At 47.4% G+C, this 20,575-nt stretch overlaps 1 protein-coding gene across 4 annotated transcripts in view; it reads right to left on the reverse strand.

Moving 5' to 3' along the window:
* Positions 1-20,575, reverse strand: part of SH2D3C (SH2 domain containing 3C) — a 74,986-nt gene that overhangs the window by 26,727 nt on the left and 27,684 nt on the right. For 2 of the 4 annotated variants that reach the window (XM_079961972.1, XM_079961973.1), the window contains one exon: positions 15,849-15,888. In XM_079961972.1, coding sequence (XP_079818098.1) covers positions 15,849-15,888 — 40 coding nt within the window. Of the gene's footprint in view, positions 1-1,140; positions 1,227-1,569; positions 1,678-15,848; positions 15,889-20,575 lie in introns of those variants that run through there. The other 2 variants (XM_079961974.1, XM_079961975.1) reach the window with 2 other exon arrangements.

Genomic DNA, 20,575 nt, shown 5'->3' on the forward strand with positions numbered 1-20,575 from the left:
TGGCAGACCCCAGCTGGTCCTGGGCTGGGCAACCTGGTTGTGGGCACCCCAGGGGAGCTGCCCTGCCAGCTGCAATCAGGAATTGTGGATCAGAGAGTCTCTCCACAACCACAAGTACTACTGAGGCAGGCATGATAGCCCACAAGAGCAAAAGAGATGCTCCCTAGAAGGAATTTTGGGGTGGCAGGGGGGAGAGACAAAAAGTCAAAAAATGGGTGTCCCCTAGTGAACTTAAGTGGAGATGGGTGCAATCCTCACACTCTCCTTTATTTGGCACAGAGCAGAAAGATAGATACCTGTGGGGGTGATTCTGACCTACTTTCGCTCACCTTGCGGCAAGAGCCCCCCCCCCCCCCGTTCTCCAGCAGGTGTATCCCCTCAACACGTGCCAAGAGTTGGGCCTCTTACACAGAAGGCACCCCCACTCTTCACAGCTGATTGGGACCAGGAGACTTGGGGGGGGGGAGCAGGGAATTCCCTGCTTCTGGGTCCCCAAAGTCCAGGTCAGATCAAGAAGGCTGGACCTCCTTGCAAGTCATGACCCATTGCAAGCCTGGAGCAAAGGCAGAATCCTGTCCCTCCCCATACTTTGCACAGATTTCTGTCTCATAGAATGAATGGGGGGAAAGAATGCAGAAGCAAAGTTTACACACTTACACACGCACACACACACACACACACACACACACAATGTGTCACCTAGAGAATATTCAGAGATGCTCATGAATGGAGAGATCAGCTAAAGCAAAGTTAATTTCTTCAGCATGGAAAAGTTCTGCAGCCAGCTGCCCCAATCAGTGCTGCTGCTGGTGGTGGCACTTGGAGGTCCATGTACAATGAACCTCTCTAAAGAGGGTCCCCAATCCTCTGGATCTGAGAGGTCTTGAAAGTTTTCTGTCTGAACTCTACGGGGGGGGGGGGGAGTCATGGTGAAAGGGCACCTCATACTTCCTCCCACGCCAAGGAGTATTTCTGGATTGGTTATTCATTTTGACATATGTAACGCAAAGAGATCAGGAACTGGGGTGGGGAAGGGACTCCCCCTCTGCACCTAGAAAGAATGAATAGAAAACACACACCAGGGGATTCCCGAGGGTGTCCTCAATAACAGTAACCCTGAAGCTAGACAGAGACCCCCACCTGGACCCTCCTTGCGGAGAGGGTTCCTGGCACACACACACCCTCAGCAGAGATATTGGTAGCCAGGTGCTGGTGAGGAGACTCCCCTCACATGCCCCTCCTTCTGGAAAACACAAAGAATGAAAGGAGCTCCCATCGAAAGAAATTCTCCTCTGCACCCCTGAAAGCAGAAGCACCCCGGCTCCGAGCGTGGGGGTTGGATCCTCATTCCCACAGAATGGCCCTGGATAGAAGACCCTGCTTTGTCTACACCCCCTAACCGGTGCTGGAGAGGGCGTCCCCCCGCCACTGTACTCCCCAAAGCAGAACAGAGCGAGCCAAAGAGGGGGATCCCCTTCTCGCGCACACCCTCTGCTTGCGCGCCCACGCCCTCTCACCTACCCTCCGGGTGGTCTGGGGGCGGGCGGGCGGTTGTGGGGCTCCGCTCACCTGCACTTGCATGAAAGACCCCCGGTAGAAGCAGCAGGCGGCTGCAGAAAGGGCGCTCCAGAGGCTGCAGCGGTCCGTCATGGCTCCTCAACACGAGCCGCAGCTTCGGCGCAACCGGCTGATGCTCCAATCGCTCCCGCGGCTGGGCTTTAACTTCAGCCGCGGCGGCTTCCCAGATTACCTCATCCCTTGTCGTGGGGGCGGGGCTGGGAAGAGGGAGGGGAGGGAGCCCAGCCCCCCAGCCCAACGCCTTCCTCTCCTGGAGGACAGGGGTGCAGGGATGAAGGATGGGGCAGACCCTCCAAAGCAGTTCAAAGGGTCCCCCTCGCCCTTTAATTCGAGACTGCATTTTTCCTGCTGTCACTGATCTCCAGCCCAACTTTTATTAATTTGTGCTTTTAAACCTGCTTCTCAAATACCTAGATTGCAGGGCTGTGTATAAGAGCAGCAAGAGCAACACAGAACAAGTGCACACACCTGAAGTTTATGAACATGGCTAATTTAGGGTCATTCATTTCAATGCGTCAAGGACCTAGAGGCAGGTTTTTAAAATAAGGTAAGCCAAGCAGGCAGGGTTTCAGGTAGAGGATGCTTCTGGCCCTACCTGGAGATGTCTGGGACTGAACCTGGGGCCTGTGCAAGAAAAGCAGGCGCTCTGCAACTGAGCCACAGCTGTTTCCCGATAAAGTAAGATCACAGTCCTCCTCAGGACCAGCCTTCTCATTAGGCAGAGGAAAGCAGCTGCCTCTGGCAGCGGATACTGGAGAGTAAGGTGTCATGGGCGGAGCTGTGACTGCCACCTGGCTTGTCCTGCATCCCCTAAACTAGGCTCCCGTCCTCAGATGTCATTGGGGACACTGGATATGAGAATGTGGAAGCAAGGGGTCATCCACATGTCCGAGCAGTTTTGCCTTTGCTCTACTGCTCCCCCCCCCTCAGAAAACCCATTCTTTACCTATAGATCGGAACAAACTGCAATCCACAGAAAACCCAATTGCCATTTGTTCTGATGTAGTGCTAAAAATCAGATGTGACTAAGCCCCCCGTTTCGACTGCCAGTCCGCTCAGCTTCCATGTGTGGAAGGGGAGGTGGTACCATCTTGCACTTTGCCTTGAGCATGTCCTGGACAAGAAGACATGATCCTCAGAGTTCTGAACAAGGGGCTGAGTTAAACTGGAGCAGCTGGAATTGACCAAGTCAGACTTTGGATTCCTCAAGCTCAGCACTGTCTTATCAAATGGCGTATCCACAGAGGAGAGGTCTGTCAGATACCTAAATGGATCTTCCAGTTTACTGAATCTCAGTGTATCTCTGAATGCCACCATCAATGAGAGGACTGTTGCCTTCATTGCCAACCAGAGCCTGCCCAACCACATAAGCCACCCCAGGTAGTCATTATAAGGTGCAGCTGCCAGACCCCTGCCACATGGCAGAGGATCCTGGAGGCTGACTCTTGCATGGCCTGTGTGAACAGTGACAACATCCAGTACTTTGCACCTGGCATCTTTTTAGCAATGTTGCAACTGATTTGGGAGAGACAACATGGCTCTCACATTTTGGGGTGCAGCAACTGAGAGAGCCTCCTTGCCGACATGGAATGCACTATCCCAGCGTGTTGTGAAGTGAGGCTTTATCCACACTTACCTTTCCTCACAAAAACAAAAGGCCCCGCTATTTAAAGTTCAGAAAACCCAAATTGACATTTGCTCCAATTGAGTACTAAAGAACAGGTTTTCATGGGGAAAGCTCTGGGGCAACCCCCCCCCCAACCCATTCACAATGAACTTTTAAGTACCGACCTGTGCCTGGAAAAGGTAAGTATGGATAAGCCTATGGAAAGGATTTGGGGGCAGGTGTCCAGAGCCCCACTCAGCAGAATGAGCAAGAGGCCTCCTCCCCCCCCCCACAAAAAAAAATAAAATCAGCAGAGCTGTCACATTGGGAAGCAAATGAACCCATGACCATCTTCAAAACACAGGAAGCTGCTTTGTACTGAGTCAGATCATTGGCCCATCTACCAGGCGATGGCAGGGACTGAACCTGGAGCCTGCATTCAAAACAGATTTCCAGAGTCTAAAATTACCACACTGCACCACTGTTTGTGAGGGCCATTAGCTTAACAGCTTTAAAAGGGGATTAGCCAAACCTTAAGATCTCCTTCATAGGTGTAGGTGCCCCTGCCAAACAAAGTGTGGCAGCTAACCAGAAGGCCTTTTCAATCGTGGCTCCTTCGTTATGGAGCCACCTTCCCAGAGACGCCTACCTTGCACCACCTTTGCCACCCTTTCGGCGCCAGGTTGAGAGACTTTTCTGTTTTCAACAACTCGTGACATCCTGGCCCTCTCAGTTTCATCCCCTCCTTTTTTTCTTTTACTTTGGGTGAGTTTTCTAGTTCGTTGCACAGGAGTGCCAAATCCACTTTAACTGCACCTGCCAAATGTGCTTGAACCCCACCTGGAATATGGTGAGAGTCTGGAAGCATCCCAAGAAACTTGCCATCAACACTCCCCATCCTATTTATCCTGCTGGGCAGGCGGCCGCAGTGTACAGGGAGAGACAAACTCTTACCACCCCGCTTTCACAGCTTTAAGCTCTCGTCTTAACTATGAGGCTTGTCCCCTGCCAATCCCACGCATCCTGCCAGACTCATTGGAGGGCGCCAATCTTCTAGTAAGCACATCATCACCTGCTTTTTGGCAGCAGGTGCAAAAACTTTTGTGACTCCAAGCTGGATGAAGATTGCAATCTTAAAATTCCATGCATAATGTCAGGCATTAAACTTAATGCAGGGGTTATCCTAGGTTTGCCCTTGAGTAGCTTCTGTCGATGCTGCATAATACATCATGCGCACACATCAATGTACTTCTTTAGTTTTCCAATCTCTTGCACATATTGCCAATTCCGTCATCTCTTGATTCTGCTGCGAGCTTCCAATAAGCTCAAGTAAGGTGCATGTGTGTTTGTAGCCTCTATTTCCTAACTGAGGTTTCTTTGTGGGAAAATAACATTTTCTGAACAATGAATTTCAAGGTCACTGTCCTCGTTGATTTCAGTGGGGCCTTCCTGGTAGACTGAGCCCAAGGGAATCAGGTCTGTCTGTTCCTTATTTTGCTGCTCTCTACAAACGGCAGCCTATCTTGATAGGGGCCACAGACATTGTTAGAGGGTGTCCGGGGGGAGGCGTTGAGTCCCTGGGGTTTTGCAGGGATGCGGGTGGCGCTGTGGGTTAAACTACAGAGCCTAGGACTTGCCGATCAGAAGGTCGGTGGTTTGAATCCCCGTGACGGGGTGAGCTCCCATTGCTCGGTCCCTGCTCCTGCCAACCTAGCAGTTCGAAAGCATGTCAAAGTGCAAGTAGATAAATAGGTACCGCTCTGGCGGGAAGGTAAACGGCATTTCCATGCGCTGCTCTGGTTTGCCAGAAGCGGCTTAATCATGCTGGCCACATGACCCGGAAGCTGTACGCCGACTCCCTTGGCCAGTAAAGCGAGATGAGCGCCACAACCCCAGAGTCGGCCACGACTGGACCTAATGGTCAGGGGTCCCTTTACCTTCCTGGTAGACTGAGCCCAAGGGAATCAGGTCTGTCTGTTCCTTATTTTGCTGCTCTCTACAAACAGCAGCCTATCTTGATAGGGGCCATGGACATTGTTAGGGGGTGTCCGGGGGGGGGCGTTGAGTCTCTGGGGTTTTTCACCGGGCTCTGATATCTTTTCTCTTTGTTCCCTTTTTAGAAAAACTTAAAATCCTAATGCAGTCACACCACAGATTTGTATAATGGCATTACGATACTGGCCATTTGATTTTCAGTTCTTTTCCTAACTATCTCTAATGTGGATTTCCCCCCTTTCACAGTAACTGCACACTCAACTGACACCTTCATTGAAGTATCCACTGTGACAGTGACCCTGAGGACCTTTTAGTTCAACCCTCTACAATGGAGGGGTATGCAGCTGTCCCTTACAGGGGTCAAACTTGCAATCTTGGCATTATCAGTACCACGCTCTAACCAATCTTAGTCTTGTTCCTGGTCAAGACTAAGCTAGACTGGTGACCGGGAGCAGCCGCCGAGAACACATAACACCAGTCTTGAAAGACCTACATTGGCTCCCAGTATGTTTCCGAGCACAATTCAAAGTGTTGGTGCTGACCTTTAAAGCCCTAAACGGCCTTCGTCCAGTATACCTGAAGGAGCGTCTCCACCCCTATCGTTCTGCCCGGACACTGAGGTCCAGCACTGAGGGCCTTATGATAGTTCCCTCACTGCGAGAAGCGAAGCTACAGAGAACCAGGCAGAGGGCCTTCTCGGTAGTGGCACCCGCCCTGTGGAACGCCCTCCCACCAGATGTCCAAGAGAACAACAACTACCAGATTTTTGAAGGTATCTGAAGGCAGCCCTGTTTAGGGAAGCTTTTAATGTTTAACAGACCACTGTATTTTAATACTTTGTTGGAAGCCGCCCAGAGTGGCTGAGGAAACCCAGCCAGATGGGCGGGGTATAAATAATAAATTCTATTCTATTTTATTCTAATCTAATCTAATCAATCAGTCTCCTTTACTGGCATAGAAATAATATATTTATATATATATATTTTAAAAAGTCCACTAGCACCTTAGAGACCAACTAAATTTGTTCTTGGTATAAGCTTTCGTGTGCATGCACACATATTCAGATACATACCAACAACAAACTTAGTTGGTCTTTAAGGTGCTACTGGACAATTATTAGTATTATTATTTCTATATTTCGACTGCGTCAGACCAACACGGCTACCTACCTGAATCTGGCATAGAAAGAGTGTGTCATATATCTGGATCAGAACACAACACAGGTAATGAAACATAGTGGGAGATTTACATTTTCTTCATGTTGTGAGTTGCTTTGAGTATAGTTTACTATGGAAAGGCAGAGTACAAAAAGTATTGTTGTTGATGATGAGAGAAACCGAATCAGCCTCACAACCTTATGCTATTTGTTTGGGGCAAAGCACCTTAAGCTGCAGGAGGTGGGGCTGCTCTTCATTGGAGCATGAAGCTGCTTTGTCTTGCCTTTCCAGGAGCTGTTCCACCACCTCCACCCCCATAGATGCCAGCTCCCTGGGGCCCTGAGCACCCACAAAATTGCCCATGAAAGGGCCAGGCACCCACAAATTCCAGCACTAGGGCCAGGCCATGTACGGCACAGTTAATATTTGAATAATACTGCTCATTCCCTTATGTAATTAATTCAAACAAGTCAAGTGCAATTCCCCAAGGGAAAGGAGACTGCAAACACACCTGAAAGAGAGATGGAAGCAGAGTATGTCTAATTTGTATACTTTTTTTTATGTTCAGCACCCAGAAGACCAGTATGGTTTTCACAAGGGACCAGCCGGATGCCCAAGGGCTTCAGAAAGGAATATTAATATTCAGATAGCTGTAGGGAATGGAGCCTATTATAGTCAGTGCTGGGTCGTCTGTGCTAAAAATAGAAGATAATCTTTGCAGAACAAAAAATTATTTGCAGAACGAATGAAGGCCCGCTTGGTCCAGAAACCTATTTCCCACCATTATGAAAGAGATGCTTCTGGAAAGCCCACAAACAGGGGGTGGTCAACAGCTCTCTCACAGGCTGTTTTTCAATGTTAGTCCTTCTCATGAGTAGACCCTTAGTGGACTTGGCTAACTTAGGTTCATTAATTTCAGCAGGTCTGCTCTGAGTAGGACTTGGCTGAAAACAACTTTGCTGTTGTCTGAGGGAGGGCAGTCTTCACAGGTATATTGTTTTTGTTTGTTTTTTTGAACATGGAGGTTCTACTTTCGTCGTTTTATAGCCAATACCTGTTGGCAGACCTCCCCTCTTCCCTCTGAAAGTTAGGTAAGCTGGTGGCTGCCACCAACTCTTGTGAATAACTTAAGGAAACTGGAGTTCCACAGTCTGTACTAATTTTATGCAAATGAGCTTATTGTCACTACTGTTGCTGCCATTATGGACACCACCTCATATCTTTGTATGGTGTGTGTCAGGTGATGGCGACTGAGAAAGTCTTCTGCTTTTTGCCAGGATGGGGCATTTTATTTTTTACTTCTTGCCATGATTGGGATCCACAGGTTTTTTTTATATAAATCCAATTGGCCAAGCACAGTGGTTCTCACTTCTCAAAGGGTGTGTCATGTGCCACACTGGGGTGACAGGAGAAGATGGAAAGTATGGCAGGAAGATTCAAGGACAATTGGAGAAACATTTATACATTTTAGTATAGTATAGTATAGTATAGTATAGTATAGTATAGTATCAAATTAATTTCCCATTTGCAGAATATGGATAGACATATTTTCAAAATGAGAGCAAGAACATCAAGTGATACTAACATTAATGAGATTACTCAGCAAAAGCAAGCTCACAACTCTTAATGAGTTTGTAGACATACTTAATGTACATATGTAAGAGGCTCATTTATAATTATATTTCAGGAAGGATTCATGTTCTTATTCAGCTGCATTGTTTCAAACTTTCTGGATGTGCCATGATCGTCTTATAAAGTAGTTGTGTTCTATGTTATAAATCAAGCACTAGGAGTTGTTGCTTTCTGTTTTTCTATGTATTTCTTGGCCTGGTGTGAGAAGGGTGTGCAGCACTGGGTTGAGCTTGGCCACCACCGGGCTTTACATCTAGTCCAGCACCTTGTTCTCACAGTGGCCAACCAGATGCCTTTGGGAGGCCAGTAGGCAGGACATGAGTGCAATGGCAACTGGTATTCAGAGAGCTGGAGAGCTACTGCCTCCTTGCTGCTCATCTTTCATCCTGACTGGAGTGTGGGAAGAATATTATTGTCACAAAAATGGAAGCAAGAAGAATTACTGATGAAAGAAGAATGGCAGACGAAATTGATGGACTATGCAGAATTATATAATTTAACAGGAAGGATTTGAAACCTGCGGGACCAGAGATTCTTAGAAGACTGGAGTAAATATATGAACTATTTGAAAAGTAACTGTAATGAACAGATTACGCTAGCAGGACTGCAATAAGTTTTGTAAGGAGGACTATTTGAAATATTGCAAGAAAGATTATGAGAATTATTAGTTAATGATAATTAAGAGTAATAGAGAATTAAGAAATACAGAATAAGTGAGAAAGAACGAAAAGTCATCAGAGGTGTTGACGGAAGTCTAAAACATTGTATAAGATAAGAAGTTATATGATTGTTGGAAATGATATGTTAAAAAAACCCCATAAAAATGTACTTTAAAAAATAAAATAAATGAGGGATGGGAAAGTCCCACAGATGTTGTTGGACTATAACTCCCATCTTCCCAAAGCACTGGCCATTCTGGTTGGGGCTTATGGGAGCTGGAGTCCATCAACAGCCAGAAGGCCACAAATTTCCCATCCCTCCTCTAAACCTTCTGCAACAGCAGCTCCCATGCTCAGTCTCAGCCTAAAATACTTCACAGGGTAGTAAGAATAAGACAGAGGGGCAGGGGAAGAACCAGGTGCACTAACCTGAGCTGTTTGGAGGTAAGGTGGCGGCGGGGGGTGGAATATAGAAAATACATGGCTGCTGGGACAAACAATGGGGAACGTCATTGTCTGTGTGCTCCGTTAGGGAGTTCCAAACACAAACTCTTCTTTCCATCTATTAATGGGGACAGAGGGATGGCAGAACAGATGATGGTTGAAAGATGGGGAGAGATGTTGGATTGGAAGAATCTGATTGTGATTCTGTCCATGGAGGCGCAGGTCAATTCTGTACCCAGGGCAGCTGTTTACCAGCTCCATCTGGTACGCAGGCTGAGACCCTACCTGCCCGCAGACTGTCTCACCAGAGTGGTGCATGCTCTAGTTATCTCCCGCTTGGACTACTGCAATGCGCTCTACGTGGGGCTACCTTTGAAGGTGACCCGGAAACTACAACTAGTCCAGAATGTGGCAGCTAGACTGGTGACTGGGAGTGGCTGCTGAGACCACATAACACCAGTCTTGAAAGACCTACATTGGCTCTCAGTATGTTTCCGAGCACAATTCAAAGTGTTGGTGTTGACCTTTAAAGCCCTAAACGGCCTCAGCCCAGTATACCTGAAGGAGCGTCTTCACCCCCATCATTCTGCCCGGACACTAAGGTCCAGCGCTGAGGGCCATCAGGCGGTTCCCTCACTGTGAGAAGCGAAGTTACAGGGAACCAGGCAGAGGGCCTTCTCGGTAGTGGCGCCTGCCCTGTGGAACGCCCTCCCATCAGATGTCAAAGAGATAAACAACTACCTGACATTTAGAAGACACCTGAAGGTAGCCCTGTTCAGGGAAGTTTTTAATGTGTGACATTTTAATGTATTTTTAATCTTTGTTGGAAGCTGCCCAGAGTGGCTGGGGAAACCCAGCCAGATGGGTGGGGTACAAATAACAAATTATTATTATTATTATTATTATTATTATTATTATTATTATTATCTGTTTGAAAAGCACCCCTCCCTTGTCGTAGGTGGTTGGTAGGGAGTGGGGTGCTCCTTACCTAGACAGATACAGAACTTCTCGGGAGAGGCGGAGGCAGTTCCTGTGGGGAAAGGCACATTGCAATGTTGGAAAAGGACAGGCCCACCCCTGAAAGGGGGTACCCATGCCCCACCCCATTAACCCGCCTATGTGTCAAAGGCTGTGTCTGGTTTCACTCAGGCTACAGAACAGTGCCTGGGTTTTTCTGGGCACAGAATAAGATTTCCCCATTTGTACAGAAGTGTGCATGCACACGAAAGCTCATACCAAGAACTAACTTAGTTGGTCTTTAAGGTGCTACTGGAAGGAATTTTTTTATTTTGTTCTGACTATGGCAGACCAACACGGCTACCTATCTGTAGCCCTCGAAAATGTCAGCTTTCCTCACTTCCTCTCTTCCTAATCCTCCCCCCCCGTACCCCCACTCTCCTAGGACCCACCAAGCGGTCTGTTATTTAACATGACAGGACCTGGGAGCAGCCTGTGCTGTCTCTGCCCTGCTTGAGAATCTGGACTTTAAGAACAAAAGGAAAGAAAGCACAAAGAAAGAAGGAGGGAGGGAGTGGGGGAGGGAGAAGAGGCAGCATTGAGCCACATGGATTGGGCTTTAATGAAAGAAGCACCCCAACACATGAGTCAGGAGATGTGAATATCACGTATAACTGCACAAGGGAGAGCAAAGGGAAGGTCTATGGGCTAGCTGGAGATAATGGACATAACCTAAGCACATGCATAATTTTGAGGGACCTCAAAACGCACGGGTTCCACTTCTCCCTCAAAACACAGGTTTTTTCCCTGCAAAGCCTTTGCTGTAATATTTGATTCCCAAATACAGCCAGAGTGAAGCACACTCATCCCGCAGTACCCTTGTCTCTCCCTCACCACCATCAAATTTAGACTAGGGACTTTGTGGCACAGCCCCACTCTCTCCTGCTTATTGTTCCCCCTATTTCCAATATTAAGGTTGTGAATGTCATTGCTCATGTAGTTAAACCAGCACCTCTCACACAGCAGGTGAAGGCTTCAACAGGCTTGGAGGAACTCCAAAGTTTGCAGTAGTACAAATAAATATTCAGAAGAAACCCAACAGCAGGGGTCAGCAAACTTAGGTCCTGGGGCCGAATGCGGCCCCCCAGGCTTGTAAATCCGGCCCGTGGACACTCGGGTTGTGAACGTGATCTATGCGGGATGCATGTCTGCAACCTGCAGCGTCTGCAACCTGCAGTGGCGCTTCTGCGCATGCGTGGGTTGCGATTCGGCGCTTCTGCGCATGCGCGACTGCTGAACCGCAGAAGTAATCTGTTCCGGTACTTCTGGGTTTTGGCAGTCCGCAACCCGAAAAAACACAACCTGAAGCGTCTGTAACCCGAGGTATGACTGTATTGCATGGCTGGCTGGCTGGCAGCAGAACATTTTGTTGCAGGTCCCATGTGTGGTAGCTATTTTACGGATATTGTAGATCTGTATCTGGTGAGCAGAGGGAGGGAGCAAGCTGCACAAGCCCTCTAGGAAGCAATCACTGAACACTGCAGAAAGAGCTCCACAATGAGGAAACAGCGAAGAATCAAAGCGGTAAAGACTAAAATTAAATTAAATTAAATTAAATTAAATTGAAGTTGCCATTGCTGCTGCCATCGCCACTGCTAAACTACACAGGCCTTGGGGAGCTGCAGAAAAAGGGCTAGGAGGAAGCAGATCTTTTGGCTCCCTTTACATCTGAACCAGGAGCCCTGGGTTAGTTTCTCCCCGAGAAGCCACAACTGCTAGCCAGCCTTAAACAATTGTTCATTTGTTTGTTATTTATTCCAACAATTTATATGCTGCTTGACATTTTAAGCAGTGGTGCAGTAAAGTCATTGCCATGGCTTGTTAGGAAGCAACAAAGCACAATCTGCTTCAGGTGCAACAGGAGCCCACAGAAGAGCAACTGGACAAGGACTCTGTGCTTGCATGCGCTTGGTTTGTGGTAAGCCGTGATAAGCCAGTAAGGTAAAGGTAAAGGGACCCCTGACCGTTAGGTCCAGTCATGGCCAACTCTGGGGTTGTGGTGCTCATCTCACTTTATTGGCCGAGGGAGCCGGTGTACAGCTTCCAGGTCATGTGGCCAGCATGACTAAGCCGCTTCTGGAGAACCAGAGCAGCGCACCGAAACGCCGTTTACCTTCCCGCCGGAGTGGTACCTATTTATCTACTTGCACTTTGACGTGCTTTTGAACTGCTAGGTTGGCAGGAGCAGGGACCGAGCAACGGGAGCTCACCCCGTCACGGGGATTTGAACCGCCAACCTTCTGATCGGCAAGCCCTAGGCTCTGTGGTTTAACCCACAGCGCCACCCGCGTCCCTCGATAAGCCAGTGACCTTGCATTATTGTTCTGTGCCAATGGGGCCATCTTAGCTTAACTATTGCAAAGAGTTGTTTGTGATGATAACATATGGGAAATACAAGATACAAATAAAAAATGTAGCTGAAATTGTTCTCTGGCGTTGTTAATATTGCTGTAAGACTAGCATCTGGTTATTGGAGAGGTGGCAGTGCTGGTCTGTTGTTAATATTTTGCCTTTGAGGCAATACCTGTCTGGGACTTGACAATGAGTAAAGTAATGGTAAAGGGCACCGGAAAGTGTGTGATAACATTTGCTTTGCGGCACAACATCTTCAAAGCTCCCTGCAGAAATGTTCAATAAATAGGTCACCTTGCTCCCTACCTGTAACCCAAAAGATGTTTGAATATTTATTTGCTTGAACGTTTTTAAGTTTTAAAAAGACCTGTAAATGGTGTGTGTGTGTGGGGGGGGGGTGTTTACATCAGAGGGAAGGCACCTTTTTCTAAGGGATTCTTCTAGCTGACTACATGTTTTGAGCCCCTGGGTGGATTTTCAAGCAATTCCCGGGATATAACAATGGAAGTTTAGATGCAAGAAACAGCGCTCAGCGAGGCTGACCTGCAATAAACTTAGCAGTGCAGGCAAACAGCAGGATCAAAGTTTAGCCAGTGCCATTGTGGGCTCCTAACCAACCCTCAGGAATGTTAATAGTTTGCTGGCGGATAAGCAGCAACTTCATGATAGATTTGAGGGGATCTGCATTCCTTTCCACGTGACAGCTGGAGAAAGGGCTGAAGCTTGCCTTCAGCAAACAGGGCCGTTACAAAAGCCCCAGGGGTCACCTCCATTGACACCATGTTGTACACCAATCTTTCCCAAGCTGCTGCTCTCTAGACATTTTGTACTAAAATTCCCAACAGTCCCAGCCAGCACAACACAGGTATGGCCAGCTGAGGCTGATGGGAGTTATAGTCCAAAAGATCTAGAAGCCACTAGCTTGGGAAAAGTCGCCATAAACAAATTATTGTTATTTATTAAATTTGTACATTACTCTTCATCCGAAAATTCCAGGGTGATTCACAACAGAAAAGGGTAAGCACAACCTCAGATAGGCCTTCACCACCACCTCAGGTGAACAAATGCAAATGTCATGGACTGCCTGGATGATGGGGAGTGGTGGGAGGCACCAGCTGGGGAACCCCCAAGAGAACCCCAAAAGGATGAAGGCTCAGAGCCCAAGAGTGCGATGGTGATGAGTGGTTGGAGGGACAAGAGGGAACAGACTGGGAGGAGGAGCTGTCAGAAGCTGAAGAGGTAACAAGTTTTAGTGAGCAGGAAGAGGCTGCGGCAGAGGGCAGTCCGGAACTGGAGGCAGAAGCGGAGGCTGGAGCAGAGGGACCTAGGCCCAGCGGATCAATAATTTCCCCTGTACGAAACAGCTTGTAGGGTTTCTCATCCCTCTAGACAGGAACGGGTAGCCTATGCCCCCTCCTCTGTTGCTTATGAAGGGAGCGGGTGGCACTGTGGTCTAAACCACCAAGCCTCTTGGGCTTGCTGATTGGAAGGTCAGCGGTTCGAATCCCTATTGCTCTGTCCCAGCTTCTGCCAATCCTAGCAATTCAAAAGCACACCAGGGCAAGCAGATAAATAGGTACTACTGCATTGGGAAGGTAAAGGGAGTTTCCGTGCTCTCTGGCTTCCATCACAGTCCTCCATGCACCAAAAGCAATTTTGTCATGTTGACCACATGACCTGGAAATCTATCTGTGGACAAACGCTGGCTCCTTCTGCCTGAAAGTGAGATGAGCGCCATACCCCATCGTCACCTTTGGCTGGACTTAACTGTCCAGGGGTCCTTTACTTTTACCTTTACCTCTGTTGTTTGGCTTTGGTTCCCATCATCCCTGACCACTAATCATGCCAACTGTGCTTGATAGGTGGGAGTCCAGCAACAGCTTGGTGCGGCTACTTTCTGGGCCCGGCCCTGCCAAGCCTGGAAGCTGATGCTGCCTTGGACGTGCAGCACAGGAAGGCAGAGCCCTCTGGGTCTCCACTTTCCCAGTGCTCTGGACATCCCCACCCAAGGACTAGAGCCCCTTGCCTCAGTTGTCTTACTCCAGCCCTCTTCCACTTTCTCCCTTCCCTTCCCTGTTTTCTGCTCTTGCCACCCTACCCAACAGTCAGTCACAGTCAGCCTATTCAGAGGCAGTTTTAGGGTAGCACAATTGGTGCAACCATAACAGTGCTGTAGAATGGATCACAAGAGGCATGGGGGGGCACCAAATTTTAGCATCACACAGGGCACCATTGACATTTGAGAGCCCGAAATCTGCCACTGACATATTTTGTTGCTACTGGACATCAGGCTCAGTTCTCATCAGGCTGTTCATGGGTTCTCCCTCCCTTAGGGTTCCCCCTCTTAATTCCCCCCTGCAAACCTTGTGGTCCCAAGTCTGGTGATACACCCCCCTTTTTTGTGGGTGGTGTTTTTTCAGTTGTTTATGGATTAGGAATGAGAGAACTTAATTTGCTATTAGTATTAATAATAGCATTATTATTAGTCCAGGAGCATGTCCAAACTGCAGACCTGAGCCCATCCAGCACAGACTGAATTCTTATTCCCTGATCTGCTTTCCAACTGACCAAAATCACCTCTGTCTTGTTTGGATTAAGTTTCAATTTGTTCACCCTCATCCAGTCCATTACAGGTGACAGACATTGATTTAAAACTGAGACAGCTTCTCTGGATTTAGGTGGAACAGACAAATAGTGTGCAGGGTGTCATCAGCATACTGTTGACACTGAACTCCAAAACTCTGGACAACCACTCCCAGCAGCTTCACGTAGCTCAGTCAGTAGAGCATGAGACTCTTAACCTCAGGATCATGGGTTCAAGCCACACATTGCAGGGGGTGGGCTAGATGGCCCTTGTAGTCCCTTCCCACTCTGCAATTCTATAATTCTACATAAATGTTAAATAGCATGGGAGACAGAACAGAACCCTGAGGGACCCCAGCACTACCTTCTGGGTAATAGTTTTCTGAGCAATTAACAAATAAAGCTAGAAAAATTATGGGACACAATCAAATGAACATGAAAAACCAATAGCTGAGGCCTCATATTATGCAACTGTAGAGATCATGATGACACAAGCAGTAATGGTCTTTCCCAACCATGTTATTTTTAAAAGAGGCCCAATGAAGTTGATGGGTATGGCTAACTGAGGTGCTTCATTTTGATGGGTCTACTCCCTATGTGCAGGAGTGATTATGATCAGACCCACATATGCAAATGATATAAATGCCAATAATCATGCATGCGCATTGTTCAACAAACTTTTGATTATTATTTTTTTAAAAGGTTGTTTAAGAGTTGGTGCAGATGGAGATGGGGAGTCAAAGATGCTTCTCACCTGGAGTGCTATTTGGTTTAGAGATGGCCCTAGTTTAGGAATGCAAAGGAGGATGGCAATTGGTTTCCTACCTTAACGTATTCACTGCTGGACCCCAGTCCATCCTGGTGCCTAGAGAAGGAGAGAGAGAAATCAAAAGTGAGCCTCATTAAAAAGTGGGTGAAAGAAAATGCCAAAACAGAGGTAATATCCCTGATGGCTGTTCCAGGGCAGGGCAGTGGCGTAGCGTGGGGGGTGCAGGGGGGGCCGGCCGCACCGGGCGCAACATCTGTGGGGGGCGTGCTCGCCGCCTCCGGAGTCGCCAAAGAGCCTCGGGCGCAGGCTGTAGCAGAGCCCCATGTCTCGCAGAACCGACGAGCTGTGCGCGCGTCCGGGCTGAAGGTGTCCGGCAGGCAGCGGCTCTCAGCGCTCGCCGCAGTCCCAGCGCGTCAGGGCCGTGGAGGGCGCGCCAGGCAGCCCCTCCTCACAGCCCCGCTGCCGCCGCTGCAGCTGCTGGGCCATGTTGCATTTTCCTCGCCTCTCTGCCCTCCTCCTCCTCCGGGCAAGCGGCGTCGTTTGGGCGGCAGCGCCAGCGGCAACTGGCCTCAGATCACCTGACACGGACCCGCCGCCGCCGCCGTGGCTACCGTAAATACCCCAGCCCAGGCAGCAGCAAGAAGAAGCTGGCAGCGGTGGCAGGTTAGGGGTTAGGGGCGCAAATTACTTGCCTTGCCCCGGGTTAGGGGGCGCAAATTACTTGCCTTGCCCCGGGTGCTGACAACCCACGCTACGCCACTGGGGCAGGGGAGCAGCAAAGAGATTGCAGGCCGGGAAGTGCATTCACATTATACCATGGACACCATACTGTTAGGGTTGAAGCCTGACTCCTTCAGGATGTGTTTGGCTTGTAAGAACTCCTTTTTAGACTTAATGGATGTCTAATAGTAAAGTCACTATGATTGTGATTATTGCTATATGACGTGAGACTATATTTTTATCTTATTGTTATCTACACACAAACACACGCACATGCACATACACACACACACACACACACACACACACACACACAGAGATTTTCCATATTTATTGGTTGCAATTTATTGTTTCCATGCCAAGAGATGCCTTGGGTTTAGTGTGATAAAGAATTGTATAGAAATAATGAAAATAAATATAAACCATTAAAAACTATAAGCTATATTGAGCCATCCCAAATCAAACAAAAGAGCAAGTTTTTCATGGTCATAGTTTTGCATGGTCATGTACATAACTACAGGTACTTTGCCAACTTTTATCAGGCTGTTAACGTTGATCTTGGCTGTCTTACAGTTTCCAGTTTTGAAGCAGCTAGGATTCCTGCTGAAGGAAATGTGGTTATTGCATGAAGATTTAACTGGCTGCTTCAGGGACCATTTTGAACACTAGGTCATATTTTTCTTTCTCTGGAGGCTGTGCACTGCCAGTCTTGAAGTAGACCCTTGCTTCCATGCTACTGCTCTTTGGTGCTGCTGAGGCCTCATCTTTTGTCAGTTAGCTAGAATAGGAATTAAAAAACTCTGTGCTCAAATGGTGGTTTGTAGGCATTTGCCATTTTTGATGCTCATTACACTGCCAGAGAGGCAAACTGGATGAAGGGAGGCAGGGCAGCAGGCAAAAATCCAGGAGGGGGAAATGATATTAGAAGGTGCTCTGGAGGTGCTTCTCGTTTCTTGCCCAATAAAGCAGAGGTAGGGCTTTATTAGCTTTTAAATCAATTTTATTGAAGGTTTTCAACATACTATACAATAAAAAACCAAACTAGTCTGGAAAGAAATAATAAAAAATAATACAGTGGTACCTCTGGATGCGAACGGGATCCGTTCCGGAGCCCCGTTCGCATCCAGAGCAGAACGCAACCTGCATCTGCAGGTCGCAATTCACTGTTTCTGCGCATGATGTCATTTTGAGAGTGTTATGTAGTGAAGTTTCACCCAGCTTACAAGAATAAAGAGCTACTTGGAGAAATCACTGTGTCGTCTGCTATGTCAACCCACAACTTAACAGAGAGTCTGCGCATGAACGAGCGGCGAAACCCGGAAGTAACGCATTCCGTTACTTTCAGGTCGCCACAGAGCACAACTCGAAAATGCTCAACCTGAAGCAACTTCAACCTGAGGTATGACTGTATATAAAAAAGAAATAAAACAAGAGACGGAAAAATAAAATAACAACGATCCCAATAAAATACAAAATTATAAGTATATGTAGGTCTCCTATCACCATTTTGTCTTAATCTTCAATCAATATACAGTGGACTCTCCAGATACGAACTTAATTCGTTCCAGGGGTCCATTCGCACCCCAAAAATTACATAAATAGAGGCGCATTTCTGTGCATGCTCGCGGCATGATTAAGCACTTCTGCGCATGCACGCGTGGCAAAACCTGGAAGTATACACTTCCGGGTTTGCCATGGCCGTAACCCGAAGATTCCGTATCTAGAGGGATACGTAAGTAGAGGTACGACTGTATAGAAACTTGAATTATCCTACCTCTCAGCAACTACTTTCCTTGTTGTTGGATTCAGGTAGAGCTGGAAATTAAAAGCGGGCCTCTTATTTCCCACAAATTCATCAGGCAGGCACCCTGGTTTATATATGCCTTAGCTTTTCTTGGAGTAAGACCTTGTCCTCAGTGGGGAAACCCAGCCAGATGGGTGGGGTATATAAATAATAATAATAATAATAATAATAATAATAATAATAATTATCCTGCATCAGGAAGTGTGGGGTATGAAGCTTCCCCACTGAGGTTTGAGGATTTAAGAGAGAAAAGGGGCTGTTGTGACTGGCTGCCTTTAGCATCAAATCTGCTGATCCTGGTGTTGCGTGGCATGTTCCCGCTTCCCCCCACTGGAAATAAAGACACGTGACACTATGATTTAGGTTAATGGGTGAAAATTAGCCACAACCTTTTTGGTTACAGAAATGAGCGGTATTGGCTTAGGCATTGGTCCTATCGACTATCTGGCTTCAGCCCGATTGCATGAAGACCGGAAAGGGTTAACCATCAGAAGGGGAAGTCCTGCTGATGCACATCAACTAGGAGCTCCCCAGGGTCACCGCTCAGGGGTGTGCCTTAGGCCCACACCTCCACAGGCTTCAGACAAGGCAACGCCCCCCGGAATCCTTTACCGGACTACCCTTTGGTGTGGGGGAAGGCGATGGCGCTTCCTCCCCCTTCTCATCTACATAACAATACCCTTACCAATGCCTAACCACCAATGCCAAGGAGTTGTGACGATTTGCTACAAGGCAGGTGAAAAACCAAATGGCTGGAGCCAATTTGCCAAGTGGGAAAAATTCCTACCAGGCCCCTTGACGGCGGCCAACCGAAGTGCATAGCAATGTCAAAGAGCCTGCCTAAAGGGTAAGAGGGATGGGAAACCGGATCAGCTGGAGCGATGAAAGATGAAGATCCTCGGCCGCGCTGGCCCTAAATAGCACAGGCCACGCCTCCTGAGCTAGCGGATTGGCTGGCAAGGGAGATTCCCTCAATCTCACGGGAGCTGTGAGCCAGCCCCCGTGCATGTGGGGGAAGGCGTGAAGCCCGCAACCCCACCTCCTCTCCAGCTCAGAAGTGGCTTTCCCAGATCCTACCATTGCACCTTTACTCCTTCTACCATTTTCTTAGCGCCACAGAATCAAGTGCACTGTGGGAGGTACATTTTGAAGTGGGTGAGTCTCATTGGCATGGGATTTTGAAGGGCCTCTGGTTGGCCAAAAACCATTATATAAATGTAATAATAATAATAATAATAATAATAATAATAATAACAACAACAACAACAACAACAATAATAATAGCAGCTTCTTATCAAGGTAGCATGCCCTTCAACATTTCACAAATGAATCAACTGTAACTTGAAGAACTTGAAATGAATCAACTGTAACTTGAAGAACTTCTGCTTGAACTTGCTTTCCCCTCCTCCCTCCTATTTCCTTCTTCTTCATGTGTTACATCTTTTAAAATTGTGAGCCTGATTTCATGGGCTGTCTTAATACTGTTTTTTGTAAGCCACTTAAGGGGCCTTTTTGGCTAAACCCCAGGGCCAGGTGCTTCACAGAAGTCCATGACACATTTTGCTAGGGTTGCCATATTTCAAAAAATGAAAGTCAGGACACAAGAGTTGTTGAGCTTTTCTTAATTTTGCCCAAAGTTGTTGAGCAAAAAAGAAAAAGAAAAATGAAATTATTGAGCTATTTTTTGAGCAAAATCTAGACTTCCAACATGAGTTGTCATAATCCAAATTTTCCCGGACATTTTTAGCAATTTCCGCCCAGACACTGCTTTTATAATAATAATAATTTTGACTGCCATATTCCAGACATATGGCAACCCTATATTTGCAGATGTTAATTCCTATGCATGATGCAAACTTAGGCTGACTTTCAGAGGGAAAGCTGACTTTTAAGCAAAGCTTCTTTTTTAAATTTAAGATTAAAGAAAGCAGGGAAAGATCAATAGATCTTGCAAAAGATCTGGTCTTAGGTATCCTTGGCTATCCCCTAGCAATACCACACCTTAAAATTTTGTGCATGCTTGTTAAACTTCTATCACCCTGTGTTTAAAACCATGATGATGGCATTGGCAAGTTGGGAGTTGTTGGGAGCTCTGAGAAGGAAAACCAAGAGAAGGTGGGACTGGAAGTGGTCTGGATCACCAAACTTCATTTGCAAATTAGGTTTGGATCAGGAGTCCATAAAGGTAAAGGTAAAGGTACCCCTGCCCGTACGGGCCAGTCTTGACAGACTCTGGGGTTGTGCGCCCATCTCACTTAA

Source organism: Podarcis cretensis (assembly GCF_951804945.1).
Source record: "Podarcis cretensis genome assembly, chromosome: Z".
NCBI classification, from domain to species: domain Eukaryota; kingdom Metazoa; phylum Chordata; class Lepidosauria; order Squamata; family Lacertidae; genus Podarcis; species Podarcis cretensis.